The sequence below is a fragment of the Mus musculus genome, chromosome 1 (assembly GCF_000001635.26).
Source record: "Mus musculus strain C57BL/6J chromosome 1, GRCm38.p6 C57BL/6J".
NCBI lineage: Eukaryota > Metazoa > Chordata > Mammalia > Rodentia > Muridae > Mus > Mus musculus.
In genome coordinates, this window is record NC_000067.6 from 177,982,507 (window position 1) to 178,004,607 (window position 22,101).

At 41.7% G+C, this 22,101-nt stretch overlaps 1 protein-coding gene across 14 annotated transcripts in view; it reads left to right on the top strand.

The window, feature by feature from the left end:
• Positions 1-648: 648 nt before the first annotated feature.
• Catspere2 (cation channel sperm associated auxiliary subunit epsilon 2) overlaps positions 649-22,101 on the top strand; it is a 189,553-nt gene continuing 168,100 nt past the window's right edge. For 3 of the 14 annotated variants that reach the window (XM_017321742.1, XM_017321743.1, XM_017321744.1), the window contains exons 1-2: positions 8,697-9,078; positions 20,489-20,537. Coding sequence is in view for 2 of the 14 variants with exons in the window: in NM_001368822.1 (NP_001355751.1) it covers positions 9,011-9,078; positions 20,489-20,537 (117 nt within the window). In the remaining 12 variants the exon portion in view is untranslated. Of the gene's footprint in view, positions 1,199-8,692; positions 9,079-20,488; positions 20,538-22,101 lie in introns of those variants that run through there. The other 11 variants (NR_160909.1, NR_155538.1, NM_001368822.1 and 8 more) reach the window with 7 other exon arrangements.

Consider the following 22,101-nt stretch of genomic DNA (forward strand, 5'->3'; position numbering starts at 1 on the left):
TCTGTTCAGTTGCTGAATTCCCAGGTCTACCATATTACATGGCATACACTAGGAACACAAAATATATTTGTTGAATGGGTGCGCAAACACTGTGTCCTAGGACTGAGCTAATCTATGAGTTGCTACACTCTTCCAACCAGCGCAGGATACTCTCACTAAATGTGAATTCTGTTTTGAGGGTTAACTGAGACTTTCTTACATCCCACTTTTACAAGGGTAACCTTCCTCCATTTATTGCCTCACTTCTTTATTTTCAAAAATTAAAAAAGAAAAAAAGCAGAAGGGCTTTGGAAAACTTAGTCATCACTTCTTCACATTACGTTGTATTCACATCTCACGCTACAAACTCCAAAAACAGCACTGAAAACTAAAAGGCAAATGGAGTCTCTGCTAACCAAGGACTAACAGCGAAGGTTCCCTGGACAAACTCTATGTACTTTTGTCTTTTAATGGCACACAAGCCAGCATGCTGAGGCTGAGACTCATACACTACGCAGTGGTAGAGGAGTTTGACCCTGACCCTATTTTCCAACAGGCTTATAAAGGCAAAATCCACAACCTAGAGGGAGGTTGACATCCCCTGCATGACATCCTGGGAACTGTAGTCTCCCAGGGAGACGTGAGTGCCTACAATATCCTGGTGCATGCTGGGACATGTAGTCAGACTGCTTACACGCCCAATAGGAATCGCGGGTTTCCGCTCTCCTTTCTGGGAACGGTAGTCTTTCTGCGACCTCGAGCCACCAGGGTGAAGAGGCATCCGGCCTGTCGCCATTTTAGGTCTCCAGCTGCAGAGCCTGAGAACCTCAAGACGCAGGCGGGCTCATCCCTGGATCCTGCCCGGCCCCGCCTCCAGGGTGCCTAAAGCCCGCCCCTCGCCCAGGCCCCGCCTTCCCCCACGTGTCTGCGGCCGAGGGGAGGCGCCTGAGCTGGAGCTGCCTCTCCACCTGTCTAGCCGGGTCCTCATACAGGTTCCTGACAGCGTCTCCCGGGAGCGGTCCCGGCTGCCGGATGCTTCCGCCCCGGCTGCGGTGGGCCGGGCTGGACGCTTAGTGCCCGGCTCGAGCCCTGCCTGAGGCGCCCGCGGGGGTGGCAGCGTCTCCGCCCCGCGGAGACCGAGCGGCTGGAGAACGAGGCGGCGGCCGTGGGGAGAAGGATGGGGGCTAACCAGTTAGTGGTGCTCAACGTCTACGACGTGGTGAGTGAGGCACCTGGCGGCCCGCGCCGGCCGGCCCTGTCAGGGGTCGGGACCCCGGCCCGGTGCTTCCTGCCTCGCGCCTCCGCCTCCAGCTTAGTTCTCAGGGGTGGGGGGAGGGGACAGTCGCGCTGTCTTCTAATCCCGAGACTGGCCCGCGCGCCTCCTGGAGGTGTCCCAGTCAGTCCGAAAGAGGGCTTGGGCTCGAGCCTCGTCCCAGCCCTCAGCTCCCCTGGCTGTGGGCCCGACCCCTGGGCGGATGAGCCGTGTCCTATCCGCGAAGCTTCGGTCGCAGGGCGACCTCCCTCCCAACTGCCACCTGGCCTCTAAGCTGCTCAGCTCCCCTCTGCCCTGCTCCTGCTGGCCCTTGTCTGTCTCCAAATGCTCGAGGCTTCCGACAACTCTCAAGCCCTTCAAGTCTAGAAAGTCACAGCTTCGATGCGGATGCTAGCGTCTCCCCAGAGGTGAACCGGAGCCAATACACCCTCACCTCCAAGGCATCCTCATAAAAATGAATGAAGCGAAAATTTATGAAGAAAATAGCGCCGTTGAATTATTTAGCGATCACAGAGGTGATCCTAGAATCCGAAGACCACTTTCCAGGTGATGCAACAGGTGGATGGCGTGACCGCTAGAGAGGGAAGGACAGCCTTGTTTATTAAGTCATCTAACTTTGAAGAACTGCAAACACTCAGGCCAGGGTACTGAAGGTGGAGCAAAGATTAAGTTCCTTTTGCAGAAAGGAATGTCTGAGGAGGGAAGCTTATTGGCTAAACCCTTGGGGCCAACCCATCTAGATACCTCGTTAGCATGGCGAACTCTGTTCTGTGCTGTTCCTGTGGGGTGTCATAGTCATGGGCACCAGGACAGGAACCAGGTGCAGTACATGAGAACACCTGTGGTTCTCAGATAGGAGAAGTACTGGGGTTTGTGAATCCTCTCAACCTTCCCAGTTTTTGTCTGGTGATACGGTTCCGCTTGCCCTACAACACAGATCAGGTTAAGCAAGACAGAAGACTCAATACAAACACCAAGCTCTATATGTTGTCTGAAGATCTTGATAGCATCATATGTGTGGTGATTTGAGTGAAATGACACCCCCTGTTTTGGTCCTTTGAATACTTAGTGTCCCCAGTTGGTGATGTTCTGTGGCAAGATATAGGAGGTATGCTTGAAGAGTTTGAAGACTCAGGCACTTGGAGCATGCCTTCTGCCTACACTTCGAGATATATGCTCGAAATGAAAACTTGAATTTGAAATTTAAAAGTGAAAATTTAAATGTAATATCTAATAATTTGAGGAGGGAAATAGTTGATAGAAATAGGATATGGGTCTTCCTATCAAGAGCTAACATATTTTTTTAATTTTTTAAAAAGGATTTATTATTATATATAAGTATATTATAACTGACTTCTGACATACCAGAAGAAGGCATCAAATCTCATTAAAGGTGGTTATGGACCTTCAGAACTCAGGACCTTCAGAAGAACAGTCAGTGCTCTTACCTGTTGAGTCATCTCACCAGCCCTAAAACCTTTTTTTTTTTTTTTTTTGGTTTTCTGAGACAGGGTTTCTCTATGTATCCCTGGTTCTCCTGGAACTCACTCTGTAGACCAGGCTGGTCTGGAATTCAGAAATCCACCTGCCTCTGCCTCCCAAGTGCTAGGATCAAAGGCATGCACCACCACTGCCAGGCAAGAGCTATTTTTTTTGTTTGTTTGTTTGTTTGTTTTAATGGTTTAAGAACTTTATTATAGAAATGCAGGGAGAAAGAGAGAAGGTAGAAAGGGGGAGGGAGGCTAGAGAAAAGAGTAAGAGGGAGGAGAGGAGAGGACAAAGAGGAAGGAGAGAGGAGAGAAGAAAAAGGAAAGCAGTGTGAGGAGTGAGAGAAGTGAGAGGTGAGAGAACAAAGGAGTGAGAGAGAAGACCTAATATTTTTAAGAGCCAACATTTTTAAGGGTTTTTTTGTTTACCAGCCATTTTAAGGAGAAAGGAAGACAGATGATACATGTTATGTCAAATTAAAGCAAGTAACAAAAGAAAGGAACTCAAAGGGTGAGGAAGGAGAAAGAAGAAAAACCTGCCCAGAATGTAGTGGTAGGGCACAGATGTACTCAAACTGTACTCTCATCCAGCATGTTTTCTCCCTATAAGGCTGGGGCGTGGATTACAGTGGTTCTCAACCTTCCTAGTGCTGCAACCCTTTAATACAGTTCCTCATGATGTGGTGACACCAAACAAAAAATTATTTCATTGCTACTTCATAGCTATACTTCTGCTAATATGGATATTGATGTAAATATCTGATATACAGGATAATTAAGATGTGACTGGTGGGATTCATGACCCACAGGTTGAGAACCACCAACTTAGCGCCAAGGCCCTGGATTCCATCTGTTGCACTGAACAAAGGAAAGGAACATGTTTCTCAGTCTGTCCAGCTCTCGAACTTCTCTGAACTTCAATTTCCTCGGTGCGCTCTGTAATTCAAATGAATAGGAACTAAAACATAAAACAAAATCATATTTCCTAAACTGGTTTTCTGTGGTGGTTAATTTTAATTGTCAATTTGTCTGGGCCATGGTAGCAGTCCGTGTTGCTGCCCTAGGTCCCGGATTTGCTGGTCTCCACAGTCTTAGGAGTTAGTTCCTTGAAATACTCTTTCACACTTGCCCATGGAGTGGGGTTAGATTCCACAGCCTTGCATCAGTCACTCTCTGCTACACTTGTAGTTGCTCTAATTCAAACATCTCTATGTACTCCATGCTTCAGCAGCTGAACGTGGCTAGAGAAAAACACATACCACAAGACCAGTAAATGACAAGGTGTCTATTTCCTTTAAATCCATCCCTGTCAAGCCATTCAAAATATCATCACATAAAGACCAAAAGCTATTTATTGTGTTTCTCATCTTTAAGTATCAAAAAGTTATATATCTCTCTTTATTATCAATGTATTACCTGATCTGGAGCCCTTTGTACCTTTGTCTCCCTCTGATGTTTGATTCAGACCACTGTAGTCTCCTCTGATTCTTTTATTCACTGGGAGGGGCTGACAGTAGAAAGACCCTTGGCTTCTATGCTTCTGTTTGGGTTGCAGCTGGCTGTGTGTGCTTGTGTGCTAATCTCAGGCAGCCTGCAGCACAAGGAAGCAGTCAGAAGATCCAGTCTGACTGTCCATTTCCTGTGTAGACAAGGGAACTTATGGGGAAATGAACACAGAAAGGCTTTCTCGAACGTAGATGCCCTGATCAGTTCATTGTGTCTGCCTGAAAATTACCTCACAGGCAGTTGTGCTCCAGGGTCTACTGTCACTCCCTTCGATTCTTACACAGTACTGCCAAGTCCAGCTCCAGGCTGGAGTGCTGCCCCTGGATATAGCTCTCTGCCTGGGGGTTGGGAGAAGCTTCTCTGCAGTTGTCTGTAGGCCCCTCAGACCCAGTCAGCTTTCAATCCAAACACTGCTACAGTGTAGATTGCTGCCCCAACTGGGTATTGGGAGTTGGCGGGGGGTGGGGGGGTGGGGGGTGGGGCAGTTTCCTTTTATGTCAGGTTAGTTAATAGTTGAGTTCTAATCGATACATTGGGTGCCAAGTTGTTGTGGTAAATCTCCAACCCAAATAAGCTCCATGTAAGGAAAACAACTCAATATGAATACAAGCTACATGCCTAGATTGGGCAGATCTACCACTACACTACTATATTCCCCATCTGTGATATCCCTTGCAGTTTGCAGTTTCTCTAGGGCATGTGCTTCTGCTTCATTTTCCTTCCACCTCTTCCTCTTCTCTCTTCATCTCTCTCCTTCCTCTTCTCATCTCGCCCTCCTCTTCTCTCTCCCTCTAAAACTTTCAGCTCCTCCTCCCCTTCCACTGCCCAATCACTGTCTCTAGCCTTTATTTTACAAGTTAAAATGGGGAGGTTTACATGAAGTCACCTGAGTACTTGATTCACCCCTTTTTCAAGGCAGCTCCTTTTGGGGAAGTGAAATTAGCATCAAAATACAAACTGCACCTGGGCAATCAACACAATGGATCAAATTGCTCTTAGAGTGCTCCAGAGGGCAGAGCTGGAGAAGTGACACCACCCCTTTGGAGGAGCCCAGAAGATCATGTGTGGATCCCAGACATTGAAACAAGAAGTTGTAACATTGAAGTGGCCTTGGAGACCCCAAGATGTCCTAGATGCCAGAGCCGTGGGCTATCTGCTGAGGAAAGCTGCTAACAGAGAATGGAACCCACCCATGAGAAAGAAGTTATTGCAGTCAACAAAGATGAAAGAGGAGTTGGAGATCTGAAGACCACGTAGACATCAGACAGGGAGATGTAGAGTTTGGAGGTTGCCCAGCTGGTTTCCTGTCTTGCTTTGGGGATTAAGTGATTGGATGAATCTCAGGAGAGACTTTGAAATTCGACTTTTAACATTGTTGAGACTGCTATAGACTATGGGGACCTTTCTATTTGGAATAAATGTATTTTGTATTATACTATTTAGGTATGGCCACCTTAGGCTCACATGTTTGAACAAGCCTATGAGGGCTAGGGAGTGGAATGTAATGGTTTGTTTATGCTCAGTCCATGGCGTGGCACTATTAGAGCATGTACCCCTGTTAGAGTACGTGTGTCACTGTGGGTGAGGGCCTTAAGACCCCCAACCTAGCTGTATGGAAGTCATAATTCTGCTAGCAGTCTTCAGATGAAGATGTAGAACTCTCAGCTGCTCCTGCACAATGCCTGCCTGGATGCTGCCAGGTTCCTGACTTAATAATGGACTTAACCTCTCAACCTGTAAGCCAGCCCCAATTAAATGTTGTTTTTACAAGAGTTGGCTAGGTCATGGTGTTGGTTCACAGCAGTAAAACCCTAACTAAGGCACCTGCCCATCTACTTTCTGCCCTGTAACAACCTCAGGTGATAAGTAAATATACTCTGACCCTTGCAGGAATCCCTCTGCAGCCTTTCCTCCCAAGTAATGGTGTTATCCTGTCTGAAGCTGCTCAAGGCTTTCTGCCTTCCTTCTGTCATTTTAACCAGAGCTGCTGGCACTTACATTTCTGAGCTCTACAAAGGAGACAGTTAAATTGCTAATGAACTATGCCTTAAGTTTTAAGTATGACAGTGTCAGGATCCCTTTGATCCATGTTTTCTCTCCACTAGCACTTCTTTCTCCACCTTAAGCCTGCACAATGTACCTATGATGAGCCAGCCTGCCTCCACTTGGGTTTAAAGGCCATCTTTTTTTTTTTCTTTTTCTTTTTCTTTTTTGTTTTTTTTTTGTTTGTTTGTTTGTTTGCAATTTCAGTGTCTTCATTAAAAAAAACATACAACACAAAACAACAAAAACAAAACAAACTAGGTATAAAAGCCTTTGTTCCAAATAGTATACAAATGGTTTTTTTCTTGTTTGTATTTTAAAGATTTAAGAAATTTCTTATATCATAAATAAAGGATTTCTTCCTCAATTGACTTTTTGTAGTGCAGCATTAAAAAACCCAAGTGTAAAAGTGTAGAAATTTGTCATTTAGAAAAGAAAAATTTTTTATCAATGTAGTGTTTCGTATGTAACAGCAAACAACCATTACAGATTATACTTTCTACAATGGGGTAAAACCTGAAACATTGTAGTTCATAAGCCTCCGACCATATGCAAAAACAGCTATTTCTCAAAATAGACTTAGCTTTAGTCACATAAACGTGAGGGTCTCAAGTTTTAATATTTAGCTCGATTAATAGTTCTAAATGCATTATGTTTAAGTTGAAAATAATCTACAACAATATTCAACATTATAACCCAAAGCTAATACAACTATCTTCCATGATGAAATGAGACATGACAGCACAGTATGAGAAACAAAACATTCAAATGAGAATTGTTTGTATGTATGTGTTTGGAGTTTTTTAGACACAGGATAATACGAAGTTCTTGTTGTTGTACTCCATGTATAGTCAACTCCCAAAATTACCAATAGCTACTTCCAAAAGTAGCTGCTATCTTTTGTATATTTTCAGTGAAGTAGTTTACATCTGTAACAAGGATTCCATTATTTTCAAAGATTTCTGTGGAAACTGTGGGCTTGTCTGTTAGGAAGACAGCAATCCTGGCACTGATATGTTGAATTTGCAGGTTTAACAAGCATTTCAAAATTCCAGCTTTTGTTGATGATGGAGAATCACAGTTGTGATAATGAAGTAAGTCAATGATTTTTCTGTTCTTTTTAATGGGGGAAACAGGAGTGCTCTGCTCTGCTAGCATACCTTCATGCCAGAAGAGAGCGCCAGATCCCGTTATAGATAGTTGCTGTGATTGTAACCATTGTGTCATCTCACCAGCCTCTTGAAGTCATCTTATAGTTAAAGACAAAGTAAGTTCATTCCTGTTTATGGTTACACCTGTGCTTCTCAAAGACAGGTCTAGGCCCCACCTGTAACCTTAACTTCAAATGGTTCTGTACTGTATGTTCCAGGAAACAACCATGTCTTTGTTTCAAAACCCAACTGTCTCACAACCCTCTGACTACCCGATTCCACCCACCTTAGAATCACGTCTTTGTTCCCGGAGGTCCTTAGGACTAAATTATTGCTTGTTATGCTTATTTTCTCCTCGAGGAAGGCCACCTGTTTTGTTCACCAGACCCCCCCATTCAGTAACCCCCTTACCCGAGCTCTATAATGTCCAACACTGACCTCTCGAACACGACTGTGGATTGGGGGAGGCAATGTATACAAATAAAAAATTTGTTTAATTCGTTGCCTTCTTTAATTGATTGTGTTGATTTGGGTGGGTGGTTTTTCTCCTCCCATCGTTGGGATTAACACATTCCAAGACAGTCTATTCAGAGATAGAATTCAGTGGATAAGACAAATACACCAGCCCACACTTTCCTTATACTAAACTTTAGTTGCGAATTAAATTGACTTAGTGTACCTGCACTGCTAGCAACATTGAGCTGTTTCCTCTTAGAGTGACATACAAAGAATGAAGATTCAGTTGCTCCCTTCAACATGGAAATCATATGGCTAGGTGATAAATGAGTTTGTTCTCAATTTTATCCCACGTTTACAAAGCCTTTGACAGCAAAAACGCTATCCCTGGTATTGGCTTTTAATTGCAAGAACAGCCATGACTATTCATTTCTGTTCATTCTTCCCCATGAAAGCAAGAAAAGTAATTTCGTGCTATCTTTTACATTAGATATAATATTTTATTAATTACTTGAGCGTTTCATAGGAACTGCCCTCGTTAGCTTTTTGTCAACTTGACACAAACTAGAGGCACCTGGGAAGAGGTAATCTCAATGGAGGAAGTAACTGCATAACTTGTGAGCAAGACTTTGAAGCATCTCAGCTGATGTGAGAGGGCCCAGCTCACTGTGGCTGGTGCCATTCCTGGCCAGGTGGTCCTGAGCTGTATAAGAAAGAAGCCCTGGGGAGCAAGCCAGTAAGTAGCCTTTCTTGGTTAATACTCCAGTTCCTGAGTTCAAGGCCATCCTAGGCTACACAGAGTTGGAGGCCAGTCTAATTGCATCGAAAAACAAAACGATAATCATTTGTAATCAATATAATTGTTATAATTATTATCTCTTATAGGTCTCCTTGGATTTTTTAAGATTGAGTTTTTGTTCTGAAAATTGGGTTCATGCGTTCACCCAGTAGCTAACTTTCAGGGTAAAACAGGAGACTCCCCGCGCGCGCATGAGCAGTTAAGCTCTTGTTCCCTGCGCGTGCCCAGCATGCCCAGTGCAGGGCAACGGAAGCCTGGGAGCTTGCTAGCCCTGCAGGCCTTGCAGAAGTGGTTGCTTAGAGGAGGAGTTGGCGCCATGTTAGCCCGGCGGGTGGTGGCGGCGCTGCTGTTGTGGCTGAGCTGCTGTGTCTCAGCTCTGTGGAGGTAGAAAGATGAATCCCTGGACACTGGCCTTGAAGACCCCCCCCCTTCCCCCCGGCTTGGTCTCCACCTCCCCAGCAGATGGCCTGAGTTCCCTCTGGAGTATTTAGAGATGAGTCAGCCCTCTGAAAACCTGTTCTGCAGAAGGGCAGTGGCACCTTCTTGCTGCTGCCTTAGATTATTTAAAAGAAAATTAGAAGAAGGGGGTGGGCAGCAGACAGATGGATGATAACTATATATATATATATATATATATATATATATATATATATATATATATATATATATATATATGAATGTAATGTATTTGTTTTGAGCATATCCCACCATACACTAATCTTTTTCTTTTCCGTTTGCTGCTGGGTTTTGAAGCCCAGCTTTCCCTTCCCAGATGAATTCCTAAGTTCCTCCTGTACCTGTACCTGGATCCTGTTCCTCCCCAAAGTAGAACCAGAGATGGCTAGGGAAGGACACATTGCTTCTGACTTGAGGAGTTGAAGCAGAGTTTTGTTTTTTTTTTTTTTTTTCCTAAAATACTGTATAAACGTAAAGAGATTAATTTCCATATGGAGTATTGATTTAGATACTGAAGATACTATGAAGTTCTGAGAGATCCTTAAAGCAGGTATGATGGTTCAGTATTCAGTCAGTAATCACTACCTTGAAAGGGATATCAAAATATTTTAGATTTCACATGGGTTAAAATGCACCTTAAGCCAGATGATGATGGCTCATGCCTTTAATCCCAGCACTCCGGAAGCAGAGGCAGGCAGATCTCTCTGAGTTTGAGGCCATCATGGTCTATAGAGTGAGCTCCAAGGACAGCAAGGGCTGTACAGAGAAACCCTTTCTCAAAAAAAAAAAAAAAAAAAAGTACCATAAACTAGAAAATTACATTCTTCAAGTATGCTACATAAAAATAAGAATTAGGGGCAGGAGAGATGGCTCAGCAGTTATGAGCACTGCCTGCTCTTCCAGAAGACCTGAGTTCAATTTCCAGCAGCCACATGTTGACTTGCAGCCATCTGTAATGGGATCTAATGCCTCTTGTGTGTCTGAAGAGAGCAATGGTATACTCATACATAAAATGAGTAAATAAATAAATAAATAAATAAATCATAGAAAAAGAATTATCCCCCCCCCTTACCCTTTAAAACAGCCAACAAGGATTCAAACAATCAAGCCAGGCTTGTGGTGGCATATGCCTTTAATCCTAGACTTGGGAGGATCTTTGAGTTCAAGTCCACTCTGGTCTACAGAGAGAGTTCCAGGATAGCCAGAGCTACACAGAGAAACCCTATATATATAAAAAAAAAACAAACAAAAAAATAACAACAACAACAAAAAAAGATCAAATAATTGTAAAGTTTTCTTTACAAGGACAGAGGGGTTCTTTTTCCCAAGGGATATATTATGTGAATTGGTGCGTGTGAGTCCCAGCATTCCAGGGGCCAACAAGTCAAAGCAAACTTGGGATTATAGTTAGACCTGTTAAAAAATAAAGTCTGAATTGAAAATGAAATGTAGGGGCTGGAGAGATGGCTCAGTAGTTAAGAGCACTGGCTTACAACAGTCTGCAACTCCTGTGCCAGCACATTTGTTGGCCTCTTCTGTCCTCCATAGACATTGCATATAGGTGGTATGTGGAAATACAAGACACAATATACTTTTTTAATTTTTTATTTATTTATTTATTTATTTTTTTGGTTTTTTCGAGACAGGGTTTCTCTGTTTTCCTGGAACTCACTTTGTAGACCAGGCTGGCCTCAAAATCAGAAATCGGCCTGCCTCTGCCTCCCGAGTGCTGGGATTAAAGGTTGCACCACCATACCCGGCTTTTTTTTTTTTTAATGTTAAAATTTCTAAATTAAATATTAAAAAGAGTAGCCGTTGTGGAGAGATCTGTGAGAAAGAGCAAAGGCTCTGATAACTTCGTAAGCCTTTTTCTCTTTCACAGTGAAGATTACGTGTTTTCTGAGTCTAATGCAGTGTTATGTGTCAAGTGCTCAGTGTTATGTTTCTGATGATAACAGAGAACACTAAGGACAGCCTGGGAACACAGGGAATTTGTGAGCTCTATTGATATTTTGTTCATTTGTTCTCTGTTAACACGAGAGAGAGAAGTTTCCATTGATTATTAAAAGGACCCAGTAGGAAATACATTAGATGTTTCCTAGCCATAATATCTATGCTGTATCTACTGATTCTTTTGCCCTACTAGAGGAAAGCACTCTGGGTATGGTTATATGATAAAAATGGATTTACTGTAAGATACAGTCAGACATTCCTGGTTTATTTATATTCATGAGTAAGGGAGTGCTAAAGTCTCTCCCCCTCTCTCCTCCCCCTTTTGTTTCTGTGTGCTAGGGCTGAAGCAGTGTGCTTTGGGAAAGAGTGCTGGGGAAACAGAAATGCTATGTAAATGTAAGGAAATATAATTCCCATACAAAGAATTGATTTGGAGAGTGAAAAGTTAGTGGTACTGCCCACCATTATTTAATTTGATTATTTATTTAGAGACAGGGTCTCACTGTGTAGCCCTGGATAGTGTGGAAATCACTATGTAGAGTAGGCTGCTCTCAAACTCACAGAGATCCATCTGTCCCTGACTCCAAGGACCTGAGATTTAAAAACAAGTGCCACCATGCCTAGCCATTGTCTACTTTTATTTTGGGACAGGTTTTCTCACTGTCTGGGGACTCAACATGTTGGTTAGGCTAGCTATCCAGTGATCTCTAATGTGTAACCTCTAGTGAGCTTAGAGTAGATACCCACAAGCCTGGATTTTGATTGTGTGGGCACCTGGCATTGAACTCAAGTCCTCCTGCTTGCAAGGAGAGGACTTTTATTAGCTGAGATACCTACACAGCCTTAATATGTTTTTAAAGGATAAAATTTAGGGCCTAGGGGTATAGCTTAATGCTAGACATGCATGAGACCATAGGTTTAAAAGGTAACGGGTGGAAAAGACAAACAGTAGATTCCCAAAATTTAACAAGATGGATTTGAAACTGTTTCATTGTTAGCTATTTTGAAAGATGTCTTGTGTAGCGTAATTCTTCTCTACCTCAAGATCCTTCTTCCACTAACATTGTGTTTTTATCATGTTTGTTAAATAAAATCCATAGAAAGCTTTAGTTTGGACATGAGCTCCTGCGCTGCGCCAAACAGAATGAACCAAAATGGAGGTGATAATTTCCCTCTCTTACCTGACCAGAATCAAAGAGGTTAATGAGCTAAAACATCAGGAGAGAGAAAAACAGTCAAATTCCCAAAGAAGCCAGTTTCAGTTGTTACCATAAGGACTTTCCCTCTGCTTTTGTCCTTAGAAAAAGTACCTGGAAGTGACTGGATATTGACCCTACTCTTGTTTTTCATCTGTATCCCTGTTCATGTCTTAGAGTGTTGAAATAACCAACCCACATTTTATTCTTAGTTCCTCTCCTCACCCACACTTCTATGATGCCAACCTGCTCTACTCAGCTTACCAGAAAATTGGTGCTATTTCATGAAAAGAGCATTGTCTGATTCTGGAATTGCAAATACAACTGATTAAGATGTCCCAGTTGGTACAGTTCTGTCTTTTGATGAGTTCTTTATCCAGTGGAGATGGTTCTTCCTAACTTCCTTTTTCCATGTCATCTAGATCTTTTTTTGAAACATTTTTTAGATACATACATACATACATACATACATACGTACATACATACATACACGGTTTGTTGCCTGCATGATTCTCTGTAGGCTGTATGTGTGCAATTCCTGCGGAGGCCAGAAGGAGTTGCTGGATACACTTGGAACTGGAGTTAAAGACACTTGTGAGCCACCATTTGGGTACCAAGAATCTCATCCCATTCCTCTAGAAGAGCAATCCATGCTCTTGATCCCTGGGCCATCTCCTTAGTCCCTATATACATTTTGAACCCAGCACTATTTACTATATATATAGTTCCTTTTTTTTTCAGTTGATTAGACATATACTATCTGTCTCACACAAGTCTTCACTGTAGACTTGAGTCTGTTTCTGGGCTAAATGTCCTGTTGTGTTCCATTGGTTAGTGTGCCTAGTGTTGCGTCAGCCCTACATCTAGTGCCATAACTTCATAAACCTGGATCCCTCCCAGGAAGGTCCTCCATTCTATAGCCAGAAGTCTTAGTTACCCTGGGACCTATACATATTTGCATAAATTTAAAAATAGGCTATCAAGTATTACATGAAAATTCTTTTGGGATTTTTTTCTATTTGAATTGCAGTGATTCAAAATGACATCCTTAGGAATACTAAATTTTCCTATTAAAATGAACTGGAAAACATGAGTTGCAGTTCCACCAGAAATCCTGAGTAAGAGAGAGTACTTGGAGTTACTAGGAAATTCAATAATTAAAAAGTAAAATAAAATCATAGGATTGCCTGGCAGTGGTGGCACACGCCTTTAATCCCCAGCACTTGGGAGGCACAGGCAGGCAGATTTCTGAGTTTGAGGCCAGCTTGGTCTACAGAGTGAGTTCCAGGACAGTCAGGGATACACAGAGAAACCCTGTGCTGAAAAACCAAAAAAAAAAAAAAAAAAAAACATAGGATTGGGGCATAGCTCAGGCAATAGAGCATGCGCTTAGTATGTAGCCCTGGGTTCAATTCTGAACAGAAAATAAAGGGTGTTGTGGGAGTTATGGTGTTTAATATCGTCAACTTGACAATCAAGAATCACCTAGGAGACAAGCTTCTGGGTCAGATGTGAGGCAGTTTCTAGATTAAGTTAATTCAGATAGTAAGCCTCACCCTAAATATGGGTGGAGCACTCTTATGGATGGGATATGGGGACATCCTTAGTAAATAATACAAAAAATATGGGAGGTGAGCATCAGCATTCATCTCCCTCTGTTTCCTAGCAATGCATACAATGTGACCAGATGTTGCAAGCTCCTGCTGCAACCCTCAAACTGTGAAAAAGTAAGCTCTAACTCATTTACGTTCCTTTTGTCAGCCTCTATGTCCTCACAGCAAGACACGTTTGTATATATATATATATGTATGTATGTATGTATGTATGTATGTATGTATGTATAGTTTGGTCTTTGAAATGTATGTGTATGTATGTATGTATGTATGTATAGTTTGCTCTTTGAAACAGCGTCTCACTCTATAGCCCACTCCAGCCTCGAACTTACAATGTAGTTCAGGCTGATCTCCAATCATGACGATCTTCTGCCGAAGCCCCAAAATGCTGAGATTATAGACATAAACCTCCAAACAGTTCTCTCCTTCTACCTTGTATTGTTCTTGTTTGAGGCAGGATCCATCTTGTTACTGTGTTACTATATTATGACTAGAGCATTCCAGCTTATTCTGTCTCTGCCATACATAACAGTGTGGAATTGTAGACTAGAGGCACTGGACCTGCTTCTCACATGGATTCTAGAGACCAAACCTGAGTTTTCAGGATTACACAGCAAGCTCTTTCAATCTGCTCAGCTATTGTGATGGTTTGAAAGAAAATGGCCCCCATAGGTAGTGGCACTGGTTGGTGTGGCCTTGTTGGAGTAGGTGTGACCTTGTTGGACTATCTTCCTGCTCCCTGAGGATCCATATGTAGAACTCTAAGCTTCCTCTCCAGCACCATGTCTGCCTGCATGCCACCATGCTTCCCACCAGGATGACAATGGACTAAACCTCTTAACTGTAAGCCAGCCCTAATTAACTGTTTTCCTTTATAAGAGTAGCCATGGTCATGGTGTCTTTACAGCATAAGGAAACCCTCACTAAGACAGCCAGCTCACTGGCCCAGTGACTACCTTTTTAATATCTGCTTGATCCTCTAACTATGACACCTTTTGCTTAATATCATTTAATTGTGTCTTTTAAAAATCTTAATCTTGTCATAAGCTTTCTTGCCATACTCATCTTTGTACCTATGTTTTCTGTTTGTATATTTTAAAATCCCTTATAGCTTTTTATTTATTTATTATTTTATTTATTTATTTATTTTTGTTTTTCTAGACAGGGTTTCTCTGTATAATACTGGCTGTCCTGGAACTCACTCTGAAGACCGGACTGTCCTCTAACTCAGAAATCTGCCTCCTATGCCTCCCAAGTGCTGGCATTAAAGGAATGCGCCACCAAAACCCAGCTTAATCCCTCCTGTATTGATGGGCTTCTTCTGATATAACATTCTCTCTCTAGCTCACTGGCATCCTCTCCCAGTTTCTTTGTTTTTGAAACAGTCTCATTGTTTAGCACAGGCTGATTCTCCTGCCTCAGTTTCCTAAGCACTGGATTAGAAGCATTTACCACCACATTCAGCTCTAAGGTCTTCAGATATTTAACTAATAGTTTCCTCATTGGATTCTCTAAAGAATGGGTTCCCCTTATAGGATTGTTCAATCACACCTCACAAAAAGTAACATGAAATCCTTCCAAAATTTATTTTTTGGTAGTTTTAATTTATGTTATTCTCTATCGTGCTTGAATTATTAATCAGTAAGTTGTGGGGTGGTTTTGCTTTGCCCTTTGAGAAAAGGTCTCACTCTTTAGGCTAGACTGGGCTTGACCTCCTGATTCTCCAGCCTCGGCTCCACAGGTGTGTGTGAACATGCCCAGATCCAGCAGTTTGTTTTTAAATCCCAAGTATATATAGATTTTGCTTTCTTCTCTTGTAATAGATTTTTGAGACAGGGTCTGTACATATCCCTGGCTGACCTAGAACTCACTCTGTAGACCAGGCTGACTTTGAACCCACAGAGATCCATCTGACTCTGTCCCCTGATTGTTGGGACTAAGAGCATGTGCCACCATGCCTGGCCTTGTAATAACTTCTTAACCGGGGTACATATCCACAGAGTATGTTCACATGATGTCTGTTCTTGGAAATATGTTAGTGCTTGTGTTGAGCCAACTAAGTTATGACGTTTTATAAATATTCTGAGTGTGCTTCAAAAGAGAATGTTTCCTCTAGTTTTCCAGCAGGTATACGGAATCGAACCTGTTATAAGTAGAATGATTTTAGTCTCCAAAATGTTTTCTCAGTTTATGCATAAATAGGCATAGAGTTTGAGATAAAATGATTCACCCAAAAGGCATAATCCATAAATTGTAGAAATTGGGGGTGGGGGACCATGAAACTAGGAAGGGAGTTTTCTATTAACAGATGGGAAGGTTAAAGTTAGTCAATTAATGCTCTTTCACTTTTTAGAGGAGCACAGGGCTAGAAATCAAAGTCAGGGCTATAACTCATCTGCATATCCCTCATGTATAAGTCTTCTGAGATCCATTTCTGACATTAACACATTAAGTAATTGACAAAAAGAAGGAAGCAGGAAGGAGAAGGCATTATCATTAACAAAGCTGTCTAGATTAGTAAGGTACATGCAACCTTTATAGAATCCCTTGATCCCATTCCCTGATGCCAGCCCCAGGTGAGGTGAAGCTGATAGAGGATCAGGTAACCAGCACAATCACAAGGAAAGGGAGCACTGTCACTTAGCCACCAGCACATTCACAAGGAAAGGGAGCACTGTCACTTAGCCACCAGCACATTCACAAGGAAAGGGAGCACTGTCACTTAGCCACCAGCACATTCACAAGGAAAGGGAGCACTGTCACTTAGCCACCAGCACATCCACAAGGAAAGGGAGCACTGTCACTTAGCCACCAGCCCATCCACAAGGAAAGGGAGCACTGTCACTTAGCCACCAGCACATCCACAAAGAAAGGGAGCACTGTCACTTAGTCACCAGCACATCGACAAGGAAAGAGAGTACTGTCACTTAGTCACTAGCACAATCACAAATTACATGGATACTTCAACTCTGTTAGTTAAAATGCCAAAACTGCCACTTGTATTTTTCTTCTGTCCTAACAATTCCAAATACAATGTAAAGGATCTTATATTAAATCCATAGGAAGTTAGAGATGGTTTGCAGTTACTGGGGGTAAAAACCTATGGTGAAATCTCTCATTTAGTTTTATAGTGCAATATAAAAGCATGCGTTTTCTTATTTTGATCTGTACATGTCCATAAAAAGGTGCAAATCTCTATTGATGGTGAATATCTGTTGAAAGACTTCAGAGAACTATTAAAGGCCTGTGTAATATTGATAAAAGGATTAAATAACAGCATCCTAACAACTTCCCCTATGTAGGAGAAAATTTAAAGGTGTTTTAGTTTTTTCTAATCCCTGCCCTAGCTTCCAAGTAATGAGACACAGAGATCTATTAGATTTAATCAACACGTCTTAAGAACAATACCTGGGCATATATTCATTTATCTAAACCCTCTACGCTAGTCTGGTTACTTCCCAACCACACATTCATTACTTGCATTTAATCTGTCCTTGGCTACTCCTATTCTGTCTGTCTCTCCTCAGGGCAAACTCTCTTTGACACACCTGTTCATGGTGACCTACATCTGGATCTCACCTGCCTCATGGCAGATTGCTTCCTTTCTCTTCTCTCTTTCTTCTCTCTCCTCTCTTCCTCTCCTCTCCATCTGCCATTCCCTCTCCCCTTTCTCTCCCCCTGGCTGGGAATCAGAATTCCAGCTTTCCTATCTTCTCTGCCCAGTCATTGGCTGATCAGCTCTTTATTAACCAATCACAGATAATTGGAGAGCATTCTTTACACAGTATAGACAGGAGATTCTTTAATAATCATGGCCGTGCCCCTGTTGTCACTGCAACCAGATCTCAGGGTTCAGAAATGAGCATCTGAATGTAGAGTGCACAAGATGATCCTGCAGCAACTTCACTGCCAGGAACTGGACTCAGTCAGCAGTCCCCCAACCCTCAGGAGAATTCAGGGTCCTGGTACTCAAGTGGTCAAGGAGTTGGCAAATGACAAAGAGACACAGACACAAGGGAGTGCTGTATCTGAATGTAATTTCTCAAAAGCAAGCATCAGACTTATAATACAAAAGAAAAACAAGGAAGTTAGGCAATACATCAGCCAAGGTACATCGAGATGCATAATGGCTCTTTACACAAAACAGAAAATGCATACATAAAAGCAGGAACAAGGCAGTGTTTACAACTGAGATAAGATCAGCACTATCTAAAGTCAGGTATCTATTTTCAAGAGCCAGATGAAAGGGCTAATACACCCAGGTGCAATTCTAGTATATTGTTTAACACACCAACAGGGCTCCCTTAGCAAATACCTAATGATGCTATTCCTCTGGGCCTAGTGAAAAACATACCCCAGGAAAGTTCTGTTCTGCCAACCTTTTCATGAATAATACAATACTCTAGTTCCTTCCTAAACCACAACCCACCTTCTTTCTACTATTATGTAATGTAGGCTGCCATTCATGTCTAATGAGAATTCTAAGTTTACTTTGTTGAACTAGTCCTGAGATTTCTAGCTCCTATCCAGGAAACTGCAATGCCTCATTTCTTTCACTATCAACACTGGAGGTATTTCATCTGAATGAGTAACATTCTTATGAAATTCCAAGCCCAGGGTAATCTCAACACTGACTAGGATACTGGTGGAGGCCAGGAAGCAATGTTCAATCTAACTTAGCTATTTGTCAGATCATTCCTTGGGGGAACCTATAATAAAACAATACCGAAGGTAAGCATGCAAAACTCTCAGAGACAAATCTGAAACACATCTGTGTAAGGGAATGCCAAAGAACTTCCAGGTGACCAGTTTCCATGAAACTTTTTGCCTCCAGACTGTGACCAAGCTTTTAGACTTGTCACCGAGACTCCACTGGAGTGGGTGTGGCATTTTCTCCCTTTTTATTTTTAGAGAAAGTTCCAGAACATCCCACCTCTTCATGGATAGGCATCTCAGAAGAACCCTGAAGATGAGTGGAAACAACAATTACTAATAAAATAATGCCAATAATAATAGCAAGCAAGATTATATATTGAACCCAATCCAAGGGATTCAATACACTAAGATTATTTTTTAAATCGCTGGCCAATTCATCAATGTTCCAAGTATCCAAATGACTTCTTCTAATATCTGAAATTTCTGCCTTCAATTGCTCCATATAATGTGAAATATCTGTATCTTTCCACACTCCCTGCAAATGAGCCTTAGTCTTTTCCCAATCAATGGTTGCATTATAAAGTAATGGCATAACACAAAAATATTGAAATGAAGCATGACATTTAGTAGCTAACCTAATTTTAATATTTCCTATATCCTGTCCCATTGCTAAAACTACTACTTCTAAAGCATTAGCCTTTGCCTCCAGTTTCTTATCGTGTCTGACTTAAAAGTTTAGGAGTGGACATATTCCAATGGCAATTTATATGCAGGGTAGATGTGAAATAGATCATCAAACAGATGGGAAGGCAGAAAAATATTAAGATGTTTTATATAGAAGTTAGGTCTGGTTCTACCTCCCAGGCCCATGGTCCCAGAATTAAGAATCAGACTCAAAATATATTTACTGATACCATGTCCATATAGCTAGGCTCTTCTCTGACTAGATCATAACTTAGATTAACCCATTTATTCTGATTTACATTCTACCATGTGTCTGGTTACCTGTGCTCAGGTGCCATGTGTCCATCTCATCACATTTCCCCACAAATCTTCAGTGCTGCCTCACCTCGCCTTCCTCTATCCCAGAATTCTTTCTATCCCCTGATGTTCCCCCTATTTCAGCCTAAGCCATAGGCCATGAGATTTATTACTGACAGGTGTTACTTGTGAGCTTTTAAAAATACATTTCAAATTGAGATGGATACAACAGATTTCAAGGAGTTATTAAAAAAGAATGTAAAAATACCTTGCTGCTCATTATTTTACATCAATTACATTTGGGTTCGAATATATTATGAAAGTGAATTTTATCCTTCTTTTACTTTGTGATTTCTTGACAACATTTAATAAATTACATGTACACAGTGCCTTATTTCTCGTCCACAATTCCTCTTGAGATGGGTGAGTTATGTTGAAATTAAGGTATCCTTGATAATGAATAGTATAAAAATGATCATGAACTAGGACTTAAGAGTTTTATTTTTCATGTGCTAAGATGAAAACTAATGGTTTCTGAAACTCCAGTCTTTGGTTTTCTAAATTCTAGCTGAGTTCATTACATGAAAGAAAGAGTCAAGCGTAATATAAACAGTGGCATTTGTTCTACCAAATTTATGTAACGAGTATGGCAAGTGGGTGTCTGAAATTCAAGCACTCGGGGGTGAGGCAGTTGGTTTACCAGGAATTTGAGGCTAACCTGGACTACATCGTGGTTGCCAGCTTAAATTCAGCAAGCCCTGACCAGCCAGACTAATGGCTAGCGATCTCTGAATTTTTTTTTTAAGCTCTAGGTTTACTTCCCGGGGAGGGCAGAGCTCTTGGAAGCCTGGGCATGTCCTAACCATGTGTAGAGTCTCTCATATGTCAAGGAGAAACTGCTGTTAATATTCACATCCTGCCTTTTTTTTTTTTCTACAGGTACTACATAAATAGCCAAGACTATTCCATTTTTAGTACCAGGAGTTCTGTAAGTATCAAATATCTTTAAAAAGTTTAGTATTTCCTAAGAGTTAGTCATAACTTGGCTTTTATCTCTGTTTACTAGATGCTTAACCCTGCATCTTCTTTTTCTTCTCATTATTACCCTTCTATTGTTACCCCCTCTGATACATGCCCTTAAGTATGTTCATAGTGTCACCCATGTGGAGTGGATCTGGAATTCTGATTCACAGTAAGGTGAGGGAATGAAGAAAGGACAAACATATTTGGTGAAGCTAGGGGTTGGGTGGGTTGTACACTCAAATGGAGTCACATCTACTAATGTACCAACCTGGCACCCGACATGTTCATTATGCACAACACAGGAGAAGGGTTTCTAGTCTGGTTAGGAGATCTCTGTAGGTCAGCAGCCTCAGGCTGTAAACAAGAGAGGAGGAAGCTGCAGTTAGTTGCCATGCTTTTCACACAGTGATTAATTACCTGTGAACACTCACATAGACCAGAGGAAGACCATTTTGCCAGCTATGAGCCTGACCCATATGGAGACAAACTCTGCTAATTGCCTGTGCTTCAAATATCCTGGTTTTTGTCATGGCTGTGCCTATTTCTGCAGTGCACAATCAACAGGGGCTTTCTATGTTCCCTACAATGTAGAACAACAACAACAAAAGAGGGGACTATTTTATGTGTTTATATTGCCTAATTATTGAGAAGAAAATAGTAACTGTCATTCAACAATTGTAAGTTTACAACAGATATAAGCCTGAGCTGCAGATATAAATTCTTCTCAGGTATAAACCTCAGTCTCTGTATTACTTTTAAAAATGTTTAACACCATATCTACTTCATTTCTCTTTTTAAAAAACTTTATGAGTATATGAGTATTTACCTGCATATAACTATGTGTACCACCTGTGCAGTAGCCTTGGAAGCCAGAAGAAGTCTTTGGGACTGGAAGCTGGAGTCACAGGCAGTTAATTGTGAGCTGTCATAAGGATGCAGAGGATCCAACCTGGGTCTTCTGCAAGAGCATCTAAGGCTCTTAATGGCTGAGCCACCTCTCTAGCCCCATAGTTGATTTCTCTTAATGCTGTCTACTTAGAGTGATAATGTATTAATTCAAGTGTATTTAGATGTCCCCTGCTGATGGACATATAACTTCTTACAACCACGAACAACTCTGTGAGGAATGCTCTTCTCCATGAATCTCTGCAGGTTTTTTGTTTGTGGAGGTTTTGTTGTTTTTGTTTGTTTTGTTTTTTCTTTATGTAGCCAAGAGCAGAGTTAATGGATCACAGAGACTCTATAAGACACTTCCCAAAATGACAATTAAGCTTATACTCTCACCTAGTGTAGATCTTTGACAAAAAATAGGTATTATTAGATTTTCTATGTTTTTTAACCAATCTATTACTAGAGCAACATTGGTTGTCTTCTGCAATCATGCTACACCCTTATTTTTTTTTCTTTCCATTTTTATTAGGTATTTAGCTCATTTACATTTCCAATGCTATACCAAAAGTCCCCCATACCCACCCACCCCCACTCCCCTAACCGCCCACTCCCCCTTTTTGGCCCTGGCGTTCCACTGT